Source organism: Dipodomys ordii, unplaced genomic scaffold, assembly GCF_000151885.1.
Source record: "Dipodomys ordii isolate 6190 unplaced genomic scaffold, Dord_2.0 Scaffold8, whole genome shotgun sequence".
Classification (NCBI taxonomy): Eukaryota; Metazoa; Chordata; class Mammalia; order Rodentia; family Heteromyidae; genus Dipodomys; species Dipodomys ordii.
Window position 1 is genome coordinate 32,107,248 of NW_012267224.1, and position 13,626 is coordinate 32,120,873.

At 34.3% G+C, this 13,626-nt stretch overlaps 1 protein-coding gene across 1 annotated transcript in view; it reads left to right on the forward strand.

Annotated features, from left to right (window-relative positions):
• Adgrl3 (adhesion G protein-coupled receptor L3) overlaps positions 1–13,626 on the forward strand; it is a 444,648-nt gene that overhangs the window by 355,883 nt on the left and 75,139 nt on the right. The window contains exons 16-17 of the mRNA XM_013009168.1: positions 9,397–9,606; positions 12,580–12,800. Coding sequence (XP_012864622.1) covers positions 9,397–9,606; positions 12,580–12,800 — 431 coding nt within the window. The remainder of the gene's footprint in view (positions 1–9,396; positions 9,607–12,579; positions 12,801–13,626) is intronic.

The following is a 13,626-nucleotide window of genomic DNA, read 5'->3' on the forward strand; positions in this document are numbered from 1 at the left end:
AGTATTTGTTCACTCTTTGTCCTACCTTTTCTCTGTCCCCCTTTCCCTCCCAAAGACAAATAAACTTCTATACCACAAAAGGAAAAGACTACAAAAATAACAATAACAACAACATATCTCTTCCTTCCATTTCTTTTCTAAAAATATTTTTATTGTAAATATATTGTACAGAGGGGTTACATTTCCTATGAGTACATAAGTACATTTCCTATGGAGCATTGTTACCCCTCCCTTTTTTTTCCCCTACCATCCCTTCCCTCACCACCTTTCCAACTCGTGACTCCCCGGCCTTCAAGTTGTAAAGTTTGTGTTCAACATAGTGTCTTGTGTATCTCATTGTTATTATTACAATGGTTCAACATGTATCCTTGTTTCAACATTTTGTTATTTCCCTTCCCCGCCTCAAATTAGAAAAACATATATACAAGATGCAGGGCACCAGAATCAAATACAGTGACAACAGGGGTTATACCGTGGGGGAAGAACATAAAAAAGAAACAAAAAAAACACATAGTACGTTATAAGTACACTAAAAACAACAGCAACAAAGAAAAAACTCTTGTGTCCCTAACTTGGGGCTCATTTTGTTTATACTAAAGCTACCAGCACAACTATGTTTATCACAGCATTATTTACCATAGCTAAGATATGGAACCAATCCAGATGCCCCTCAGTAGATGAATGGATCAAGAAAATGTGGCATATATATATATATATATATATATATATATATATATATATATATATGGAGAGAGAGAGAGAGAGAAAAGAGAGAGAGATACAATGGAATTCTATGCCTCCATCAAAAAACAATGACAGCACCCCATTTGTGAGGACACGGGAAGACTCAGAACAAAATATATTAAATGAAGTAAGCCAGACCCATGGTTTCCCTTTTATGAAATAACTAGTATACATCTAGGAAAATCTTACCAGACAAGCAGAAAAGATCAAAAGCTATGTGCATATGACCGTATAAGATGATGCTAAGTAAAATGAACTCCTTCCATTTCTTGATGTGGCTAAAGGGAACTCTTTACACAGCTGGTGGGAATGTAAACTTGCTCAACCACTCTGGAAAGCAGTGTGGAGGTTTCTAAAAAGACTACACATAGAACTTTCCTATGACCCAGCAATTCTACTCCTGGGCATTTATCCAATAGAACACAAACAACACCACACTGAAATGACCAGCATAGCCATGTTCATCACAGTATTGTTTATCATGGTTAAGATATACATTCAAACCAGATGTCCCTCAGTGGGTGAATGAATCAAGAAAATATGGTATATATACACAATGGAATTCTACTCTTCCATCTGAAAAAAATGATATTGTACCATTCTTATGGAAATGGAAAAACTTGGGAAAAAGTAATCGAAGTAAGCCAGACTCAATGCAAGATAGGTTGCAGGTTTTCCCTCATTTGTGGTAAATAGAGTGTATCTGGAAATCTACAAGCAAAGATACTGAATGGTTAAAAAGCAGTACAATGGGAATATGATAAATTATACAGGTCTCTAGAGAGTCTCACAGTGAGACCAAAGGAGGATATTCATAAAAGCAGATCACAAAAGCCCAATAACTGTGTGCATATGATCATATAAAAATTTTTTGATGCTGATACTCAGTTCAGGACCTTATGATTACAAAGCAAGGGTTCTACTATTGGAGCCATACCTTGAGCCCCAAAGATTTCATATATATATATATATATATATATATATAATTTTTAATTTGTTATTTTCTTAAATTACTGTCTGAAGGATAACTGTCCTTGGGATTATTATACTGAAAATCCCCATTCTGCATAAAATATCATAAATGCATTCGTGAAAATAGAAAAAAAAAGAAAGCCTAAAAATTATTTAATTTTTTAGGAAACTGCTATAACTAAGGAAACTAAATGAATAATGGAATACAAAAGGATTTGTGTGCACGCACCTTTGTATATGTTTATATCTATATTTTTATGTGCCTAACATAATAGGTACCTATATCTGTATTTTTTATTTGCCTAACACATAATAGGTACCTAGCAAATGTTCTTGTGATGAATCTATCGATATTTCCCCAGTATTTTGGTTAGATGCAGTCTTTCTGGCATGGTTTAAAAAATCTAGGTGGAAAAATTACTATTTCTTTTAAGCTTAATTCAATTTGATTCTAATTTAAATTTTTTCTTTCTCACTATGATAAATTTATCTTTTCTTATGTGCCAGAGGAAATGACTCTGTGAGAAACATGGGAATATGATAAAAATAAGTATATCTGGATAGCTTAACTTTAGTATTTCTGTGGTTCTCTTTCCTTAAACTTCATCTTCTCTATCCCAACTATTCCCTGTAACAAAATCCTTTCAAAAATTACTTTTAAAGTGGGTGTGGGAGGGGAAGCTGATGATGTGGTAGAGCTCTAAGCTTTCAAGCCCTGGGCCCAATCTTGCACACAACTATTGAAGGAAGAAAAAGAGAAAGGAAGGAAAGAAGGAAGGGAGGGAGAGAGGGGAAAGGGAGGGAGGGAGGAAGAAAGAAGAATGGAAGGAAAGAAGATGGAAGGAAGGAAGGAAGGAAGGAAGGAAGGAAGGAAGGAAGGAAGGAAGGAAGGAAGGAAGGAAGGAAGGAAGGGCTAATAGATTTAAACTGAATAATTTAAAATTCATTATTTAAAACTTATGAAATTGAGGTTGGATTACAGACATCTTACAGTTTTTTTTAAATAACATCACTGCTAATTTATAGAATCATTTCTTAGGAAAAAATCTTAAATTACAAAAATGAGTCTTTTTTTTTAATTGTATGATGTTTTAAAGCTAACCCATAAAGAACTTCAAACAATTCAGGAAAATTGATTCTTAGATATTCAGATTCTCTGAAACTTCTTTTTATTGGGGAGGGGAGTCCGGTCGTGGGGCCTGAACTTTGGGCCTGGGCGCTGTCCCTCAGCTCTTCAATTCAAGGCTAGCACTCTACCACTTGAGCCACAGCGCCACTTCCGGCTTTTTTCTTTCTGCTTATGTGGTGCTGAGGAATTGAACCCAGGGCTTCAGGCATGCAAGGCAAGCGCTCTACCACTGAGCCACCTTCCCAGCCCTCTATGAAACTTCTTTACAGGTCAATTTTTGAGAAGCAACTTATAAATTCCTCTTTTGTAATAATATTTTTCTCTATTCTCATCTGTTATGTGTTTCATAATTAGAGACATGATTATCCTCATACTTTGAAAATATGATTTTACGGAAAGCAAGTGTTGTAACATTTTTTGTATGGCCAACTACCCAATAGACATCTTGTAGACATGTTTCTTGGTAGACTATCTCCTTCCATTTCTAGAATGTCAAAAATCTCTTTAAGTATTTCTGAATACTTTGAGAAAATTGAATGAAACTTCAATATCACAGGTAGCAAATCACATTACTTTTATCATTATTGTGTACTTGAATAGGACATACAGGCAGTAAAAAGTTGTTCTTAATTGTAAAACATTCATAATTTTCTAAAATTTATATCTGTATGGTCACCTGTACAGATAGATGAGTAAAACTTAGTTTATATTTTTACAAGGTGCTAAACCTTATTTTTAAACTGCAATTAAACACTTTATAATCAAGATGGTCTTAAATTATGGTTTGTAAAGCAAAGAGCTATAGGCCTGTGTATGTATATGTATGTGTGTGTGTGCATGCGCCAGTCCATAGACTTGAACTCAGGGCCTGGGCACTGAGTTATTTCTGAGAGATTTCTTTTGCTCAAGGCTAGTGCTCTACCACCTGAACCATAGCTCCACTTCCTGATTTTTTGATGCTTAATTTAAGAGTCTCACAGACTTTCCTGCTCAGGCTTGCTTTGAAATTGATCCTCAAGTCCCGACCTCCTGAGTAGTTTGGATTACAGGCACAACTGGTTATATTTAATATAATTCAACCCATTACATGATATATTATTGAAAACCTGATCAATAGTAAGTTGGAAAAACATTAGCTCTTTGCTACGAAAAGTCCAACGTAGAGTTTATCACAATTGCCCCCATTCCTTTTTTAAACTAATCAGTATTTTTAAGTTACAACCTCTGATTCAAGAGAAGCAATTATGCCCAGAAACATGAAACAATAGCAATAAGTAGTGTTACTTCTTAGTGGCAAACCCAATTATTTCAAGGGTCACTATTTTCAACAAAGTATTAATAACTTTTATAGTCAGGTTAATTTTTTATGCTTAAAATGATCTGACTTATCTCATCTTAGACCTGTAAGGTTCAGTCTCCAATGTTCTATTCACACAGCATGACCTTCTCTCTTTTTCATACCTGTTCCAAATTTCTTTTTTGCTCTGTGTAAAATGTTCACATTTGTCTTCTTCCATTGTTTTTTGTCTTTCCATATAACTTTAAAATAATGCAGCTGTTTTGCTGCCTTTTTCAGTGCTCTTACTGAGCCCGGTTAACATGTTCACTCATTTTAACCTTTTGAACTATTGGATATCATAGTCAAATTATCCACCATAAGGAATCAAAGCAACACAGTCATGATAACAGTTAATTCTCAAGTAAAATCAGGTTGGAGCTCTCATTTGCCACACATTTAATTTACATGTGTGTATCTTAGCCCTCAGAGTAAAGCAACAATGAATCAGCCAGTATTGGAAGATACAGATTCTGAACCTATATCAGCATTCAAGTAGAAAAACATGAGACACTAGAGAAAGTGTTACAATCATGCCGTATCCACTTAACACTACACATAGATCTGAGCACATGTTCTGGCTGACATACAGATTTTATCCTTTCTGACCTTCTGTGCTGATCTCTGAAATTGTGGCTGTTTCATGTCTTGATCAGGGCTTCATCAAGATAAAAAAAAAAAGTGCTAAACTAGGACAGTACTGAGCAATTAGTTACACTATAAAATCTTATCCTAATGCCAGGTGTCAGTGGCTCACGCCTGTAATCCTAGCTACTCAGGAGGCTGAGATTCTAAGGATCTCCATTCAAAGCCAGCCCAGGCAGGAAACACCATGAGATTCTTACCTCCAGTAAACCATTCAGAAAACCAGAAGTGGCGCTGTGGATCAAGTGGTAGAATGCTTGCCTTGAGCTGAAGAAGAGCTACAGTGCCCAGGCCCAGAGTTCAAGCCCCACGACCAACCAAAAAAAAAAACACTTATCCTGTTACTGCATAATAGAGAATATGCTTGAGTGGGTAAATGACTTTTGCAATTTATTTATTTGTAAGTTAAAGTTAACTGCTCAGTATTTTGGAAAGTTAAATGAGCAATAAAATAAGCACTACTAATAAAATATAATCTTTTAAAAATTTTGTTAGCTATAATCACTACTAATTATCGTCACCTTTTGCCTAATGTAGAAATAGTGGGGATGAAATTTTCTCTTCTGCTTTTTTAAAACTTAAAAGTAGGTAGAAATTAAAAATGTAAATAGTTGTCCAAAGAGGTTTCAGTTCAACATATCAATTTATGAAAAATTACATCTTCATCAATGTCACCCTACCCCTCTATTGTTTTTCCAGAATGAAATTTTCCTTTTTTTCTGTTAAAATTATTATGTTCTTTTTTAAAATTTGCTTTTATTAACAAGGTGATATACAGAGGGCTTACAGTGACCTATGTAAGGTAGTGAGTACATTTCTTGTCCAACATTGTTACCTCCTCCCTCATTTTTCTCCCACTTTCCCTCTCCCCTAACACCCCCCTCTCCAGACTGTAAAGTTCATTTCCAACATAGTGTCTTGTGGGTATTGCATTGGTTCACTCTTTATCCTTTGTCGCATCATTTTCTGATTCCCCTTCCCTTCCCCAAATCAGAGAAACAGATGAAACAGACTGTGTCTTTTCAGTTCTTCCTTACTCATACCACAGGTACTCCTAATTGTTTTTCTTTATCTACATTAGCTCTCAGTTATTATAAGGTAGTTTCCTATTTTTTCTAAGCATTTCCTTTTTCTTTCCTCTGTTAAGATAGTTGTGTTCTGGCTTATGAAATATGATGACTTTAAAAACTACTGCAGAAAAATCTCAAATATATTAGAGTGTTTCATTATGTTTTATGAATCCAGAGATTTTCCTGAATATATTCAAATAAATCCATAAGAAAGCTGGATATCCATGTTATTATAGATCCTTGTTATTATTTTAATTTTAATGAGCACTTGAAAATATTTGAACTGATTTTTATTTGATACAAACTTTCAAGTTTTTTTAGCAGTTTATTTTGGTTAATTTACTATTACCAAAAAGTAAGAAATAGAATCATCTGGTCTTATTACTGGGTTACTCAACTGTGACATTCATCTTGCTCTGTACTGCAATCTTCATTTCCTCAGACCATTGAGCCTTTTACTTTCCCTTGGGCTTGTGAAGTGACTTTTGTGTCTGGTGACCTAGTTCCCAAGATTGAAAGAAATGCGAGGAAACTATTTCACAGAGTCCTGCCACATCACCAGCATATAGGCTTTTAAGAATCCTACCAGCTTTAGTTTCTGTGAAGCCCACAGTTTATGTTCATGTTTTATGCACATGTGATTCACTAGTAGTCATAAAGCACAAGTGCATAAATTTTTGTGCATAACAATTTGTGCTATCATAAATAGCTCAGAAGAAAGAGGCTTGAAAAGCAAATTAAAAACCATACTATTGTAATTTGACAAGTATGGCTTGACATTAAAATAATGCACTACGCAGAAAGTAAAACAAGTTCTTGATAATTACTGTCCTTCTGTTAATAACAAAGTGATGATTTAAGCAATGTCTAAAAACTACAACTAACAAATTATTTTAAAAAGCAAATCTAGAACTATCTCATGTAGAAATACTTATGTAGTAAAAATGGAAAAATATTTTAAAAATCTTTTCATCTAGTCTAACTTGCAGTTTGACAAATAAAGTTAGACATTTCACAATGGTCACAGAGACTTATGCATAGGTTGAGTAATTTTAAATCCTGAAACAATCTCATTCCCTACTTTGTGAGCATGACCTTAGTTTCATTAAATATATTCAAGTCTTTACTGGCATGTTTTAGCTCATGTGATCTGGATGGCTTTTACAAGACATAATTGTTGCCTGCATCTTTTTCCTCATCACCTGCCTATCGGTGTATGACAACCATAAGGACAAGATAAAGCAGGCTAGGGAAGATGAAATACAAAGGAGAAATGATAACTTTCTTTACGTCTTACTAAATATTTGTTGCTTCAAGTATCAGCAAAGACTGAAAAGCAAATATTGTTTGATGAAGATTTCATTCTAGAGGGAGTAGAATCATCAAATGCCTAAGAAATAAAACTGTCATTCTCCTCTGAGATTTTCTTTCACATCTCCCTCGTCTTCTCAGGAAGATATTAGGATTTCTGTTTTTACTTTTTGTTTCTTTCCATGTTTTATCAGTTTTCCAGTGTTTTTTATAATAAATTATATTGGTTTATGGTATGGGTCTGAGGAAAAAAAGGTAAATTGATTCTTAATTTGTCTTTTGTCATAAGTTACAAAATAATATATTGATGATTGTCATCATTCCTGATTTCAATTTAAAAGCACCTTACATCTGTAATCCTAGCTATTCAGTATGTTGAGATCTGAGGATCTCAGTTTGAAAATGGTCAGAGCAGGAAAGTCTGTGAGACTCTTATCTCCAATTAACAACCCCAAATCCAGACGTTTAGCTGAGGCTCAAGTTGTAGAGTGCTAGCCATGAGTGGAAAAGCCAAGGGGCAGTGCCAAAACTCTGAGCTCAAGTCTCAATGTGGTACTAAATAAATAAATAACTGAAAGTCAGTGCACTAAATTTCCCAGTCTGAATGTAAATAATCCTCAAAAAAATCTTATATAAAGTGTTTTATAATATAAAAAGATACAACCAGAAAAAGGATCTATAAAATATGATATCTGTTTAAAAATGAAAATAGAGATTAATGACATTGAATTAAATGATACATGCAAAATTGTAAACATCTAATACAGGTAAAAGTGCAAACCATACTCATAGAACAGTTTTGGCTGGCCATTGATTAGATGTATTTCTAATTGACATGCTCTTCAATTATGTAAATCAAACATGCTGTTGTTTCAAGGTGAAAGCAACCACATATCCAGCAGGCCATGTGAAAACTACATGATTATCCAAGTTTTCCTCTTTTTTACATTTTTATTTGTTAAGTTTCACACTATGAAAGATTTCCCTGAATTTGAAATTTTTAGAAATGAACCATCATGCTATGATCTGAATCATAACCCGCCTTCTATGCAGATGCCACTTCACAGTTGTTACTTCATGAAAATCTCCCCTGGAATAGTGAGATTATTCTGAAATATTCCTGCAACTCTTGATTATAATTCAAGAAGCACAAATAAAAGTTGAGTATTTTCAAGGGACTGAGAAAGAAAAGAGGAATGGACAGTCGTAGACAATTTCTCATTTTTTCTGTTCCATACTGTCTCTTTCTGAAGTGTTGTACTATATGTACGCTACATTTTCAAATAAATCATTCTTGGGTGGAGCCAAACTACCAAAGGGTGAACATAGAGGAATCTTAGAACAAGAGCAGAAATGAAATGACGACGACTCAACCAACATTACAGTTATGGAACTCATAGGACTATTTTAATAGAGCTCCTGAAGGCAGATTCATGAAATAGAGAAATGCTCATGAGCTTTTATGTTCTTGTTCCTCAGCTCTATTCTCTGTTTAACACTGCTGTTACAGACAGTGATTCTGAATACTTCTTTTTCATCTATATATAACAACCTTTTTAAAATTTAAACCCCTTCAAGGCTGAGATTTCCTTATCTCCTTAAGCCAGTCAATATGAATATAAATCCAACAAATATCCTCATTCTTTCAGATCTCACTTAATAAATGGTGAACATGTGTGAATAGAATTAACTAGGGACTTTAAAATGCTCAATTTTCAAATGCTGATAAAGGATTTATAGGATATGAGCATTGTATTTTATATATACCAAAAATATTTCTGGATCATTCAAAAAATATCAGTTGAGACAATACTTCACTAAGCATACAGCTTAATTTTGTGAGTAAGTATTCCCCAGCAGGGGAATACTGATAAAAAAGATCAGTGTTAAAGAAACAAAATAGCTTCTCCTTGAAATGCTTATATAGAATTCAGTTGATGTGCTTCATTCTTTATATCCCTGCAAATGTTATGTTCTGAAAAAGCGTCCAGTGCTATTATCATCCCAGAATGTCCAACTGATTCACATCTCAGGAAAAACAGAAAATGTTTTACCTATGGGAGAGAAAGAGATCTATTCATTGTGGATATGGAAGATGTCTAGCACATTACTAAAAATCAGGTTACTGTACAACTGTGTAATGGTTTCTACGCAATTGCAACTTAATATCTTTTTGTTGTGTTTCCCAGCACAGTGACGCAGTCCATGACCTTCTTCTGGATGTGATCACATGGGTTGGAATTTTGCTGTCCCTAGTTTGTCTCCTGATTTGCATCTTCACGTTTTGCTTTTTCCGTGGGCTCCAGAGTGACCGTAACACTATCCACAAGAACCTCTGCATTAGCCTGTTTGTAGCTGAGCTGCTCTTCCTCATTGGAATCAATCGGACTGACCAACCAGTAAGCCACCCACACTGACATTTGCAAAGAATTTCTTGAATACTTGCAATATTGAAGAAAAACATAAATGATTAAAAGTATATTTTAATTTTAATTGATAGTAACTTTCAGATCTGGCTCAGTGTTACTTTTAAATGACTTATTTGCATACAGGAGTGGTCATTATATTTATATATATACATGTATATATATATTAGAATAAATTTTTGGCTTTGCAGGCTATTGTCAGTTGAAACTGCATCCATAGATTCACTGCTCCTTATTATGAACCTCTGACATCTGAATGCTGTGTTTCTGACAAATGATGGGACCTAGCTTGACACATCATTATTACTTTAAAAAAATCCCAAGTACACAATTTACACTAGGATTCACTCCAAGTGATGTACAGTTTTGGGTTTTTGGACAAATACATGGCACCATATAATCAATCTTTTAAATTCATAAAGTATTTTAACCGCCCTGAAAATTATGCCTCCCCTGTGCATTTGTTTTTTTTCTTTCTAAGCCATGGAAAACATTGATTTTTTAAGTCTTCATAATTTTGTTTTCCTTTTCCAAAATATCATATACTTGAGAACATATACTATGCAGCTTTTTATGTTGGCTTTAATCTATTAGTCTTATATATGTAAGTTTCATGTCTTTTTGTACCTTGCTAGCTCATTTCATTTTCACACTGACTAATATTTCAGTGCCAGTTCCACCACAATTTGTTTATGCATTCACCTATTGAAAGACATCTCCATTGCATCTGAGTTTTAGCAATTATGAAGTTACTATACATATTTGTGTACTGATTTTTGTGAGGACACACCTTTTTAACCTCTTTACGTGAATATTAAAAAACAAAATTATTGAGTTATATGGTAATCATATGTTAATTTTTGAAAAAAAATCACTAAATTATCTTTCAACCTGTTTACAGTGCTCTACATTCTCACCAGTAATAAGACATACATTTCTTTAAAAATTCTGTTTCACAATGTCTCTTAAGATCTTTATATATTTGTTGCACATATTTTCATTACTTTAATCATAGAGATGAAATTGTGATAAGCTTAATAATGAGATAATTTACAGAACAGAAGAATATTTATCTAACAAATATGATTGTTATTTGATAAGTCTAAAATGAAGTTATGAATGGACATAATTTGGAACGTAGTATAAATGGCAGGTCATTTTAGAATATATAAGCTCTTCTCCAATTTTGTTTCATACTTTTGGCAGATAAGTTCTTTCACCACCTTAACTGCTAGCTTCATACTTTGCTGCGCTCTATTTCCTTGTATTGTGGAAGGAAGGAGTGCAGAAAAAAAAAGAGAACAATACTGGTCAACTGGTTTTGGTAAAAACCAAATAGAAAGGAAAAATATACATAATATGTAATGATTTCCATGTGCTTTATTCCCTTTTGATTTTTGTGAAGCCCTTTATTAAGATATTTGTATATGGTAAGTTTACTCTCATGGCTAGAACTGAAAATGAAAGGAAATATTTCATTTTTTTAAAATTGTATAACATTTATGAGTATAATAATTTATTCATTTAATACTGTTCTCTAGTATATGTCCATATGCGTAGATTGCTTAATAATATAAATGCAATTGAATTCATTCTATGATGATGTATTCATGATTAATAACTGTAAAGGATATAATTATGGTGAATATATTTTAATTGCTCAGCTCACTTATAAAAGAGCCTCTCTAAAATGTAAATATACATGAATAAGCAATCAGAGTACACACATTTCCCCCCCAAAAAAAGTATAGCTCTAGATTAAAAAAAATTAATAGTTGAAATTCTAACTCTAAAAGAGCAGTCAATGAAAAATTGTGTCATTTTTAAAGAAGGTATCATTTATCTCTGTCTTAACCTGTAATTCAAATTCCATGTGATTTGCTTTCATTTAGAAATCTTACTTTTATTTTTATTTCCTGAAATTGCATGCGATCTAAAAAACTGGTACCAAATGTTGCATGCAGCACGAAACGAATCTCTGAATCACAAAGAATAGTGATGGATAGAAAAGAGAGGGAGTGCAGCTCAGCAAGCTGGTCTGTTCTCACACCGCTGGTTAGGTGTCCTCTCCTACAACTCAGGTAGTGTTGGCCACCTGCTCCTTTTCCACCTCAGTCCTTTGGCCTCCTCATGGTCTCCTTCATTGCCATCCTGTAAACACAATGACACTCACCTGCCCTTGTTCTCACTTCTAAGGGATCGTACTAATACTCCAGTTAAATTTTCTAATTTTTCTCTTGCTCAATCTTAGAGCTACAATCTCCTTCTACAATATTATTATTAATTAATGATATTTAGATTAAACTATTTTCCATGGGTTTAATACTTCTGTATCAGTTTTTTAAAAGTTTTTTTAAATATTTGTACCATGTCAGTATTGGCGCTTGAACTCATTTCCTTGCTTCAGGCTGGGGCTCTACCACTTGTGTCACACCTCCACGTTCTCCTTTTCTTTTGTAATTAAAAAAGTTAAGAGTATTAGATGTAGCTCAGAAACTGACATAGAGAGAGCACTTGCCTAGCATGTCTAATATCCCAGGTTTGATCCTTAACACCATAAATTATGTGGTGTTTATATATGTGTCTATGTTAGCATACCTAGAGTAATGTCTATGTAGAATTTCCTGAGACTATTTGAAAGTCTTTAGGCAAAATTCAGTACTAATCAGTAATAATGCTTCCCCTCTCTCTCTTTCCCTCTCTCCCTCCCCTCTCTTTAAATGCTATCCTGACATGTCATCCATAGCCATCATGAAAGTTAAAAGCAGTTTGCAAAGACAGGGAACACTGAATTCATTTTTAGCACATGCGTTTTATCAATCTTAGCTAAGCTATTTGCAGTCCTCCTTCATTACTGCTAGGTTGGTAAGTGGTTTAGTGTTAAAGGCAGTTGATGAATATTCCCTGTGGAAACTGTTTGACTGACTTGTCCGTTCTTTTCCCTAGATTGCCTGTGCTGTTTTCGCTGCCCTCTTACATTTCTTCTTCCTGGCTGCCTTCACTTGGATGTTCCTGGAGGGGGTTCAGCTGTACATCATGCTGGTGGAGGTTTTTGAGAGCGAGCACTCGCGAAGGAAGTATTTTTATCTGGTGGGCTATGGTATGCCTGCTCTCATTGTGGCTGTGGCAGCTGCAGTGGACTACAGAAGTTACGGAACAGACAAAGTGTGAGTTGATTGTGTGTTTTCTCTTTCCTTCCTTTCTTTTAAAATCTAGTTTCTAATAAAGCTTTGGGTTCTCTTGGTTTGTTACCTAAAGCATTAAATGTAAGAAGTCAGAAACAAAGGATATAATTAATCTAATGTAGCTTATATGAGTTATGTTAGCCTATGAGTTGAAAAGAAAAACATTCTTGAATCTAAGTGTGATGCTATCTTCAAGCACAACCATTTCTCTACATTATCACTTGGAGTAAGAGGTAAAGATGATAATTTTGTTATTTTTTTCAGAGCGCTGAGACATTTGCCACACAAGGAGCTGTGACACATGTACTAGGACAAAACAGAGAGATTCCCAACATTGGTGGCTTCTCACTTTCTTGTTATGTATATGCTAGACATTGGAAAGTCTTTTGCTTTATGAACAGGAAGTCCAGAGGATAGAAACATTTTGTGTTTTTCCTCCTTTAACCTCTGTTTTTGTAGGGTGCAGTGATAAATTTTATCTTTAGCGATATCCAGCACACTGGAAAAAAGAATTCAGTTGAAATTGCTTCTTGACAATTTATGTCCTGAAAGTGAAGGAAGCCCTCGATGGAAGAAACAGAAGTCTGAGGTAGATCTCTGATGAAAAACCATAGTGAGGACGTAGACTGGGGAGAGAAAATAAAAGTAGCGAAGGAAGAGAGGTAAACAGACCCTTAGAAAGAGAATCATAGAATTGAAGGTCAAAGAAAGTAAGAGAAAGTTTCAAGTTGACATTTCAAAACCAGTGGTGATTTATGTCAAAGATAATTCAAGTAAGATAAGCACTGGAGAAAAATCATTTGACCTT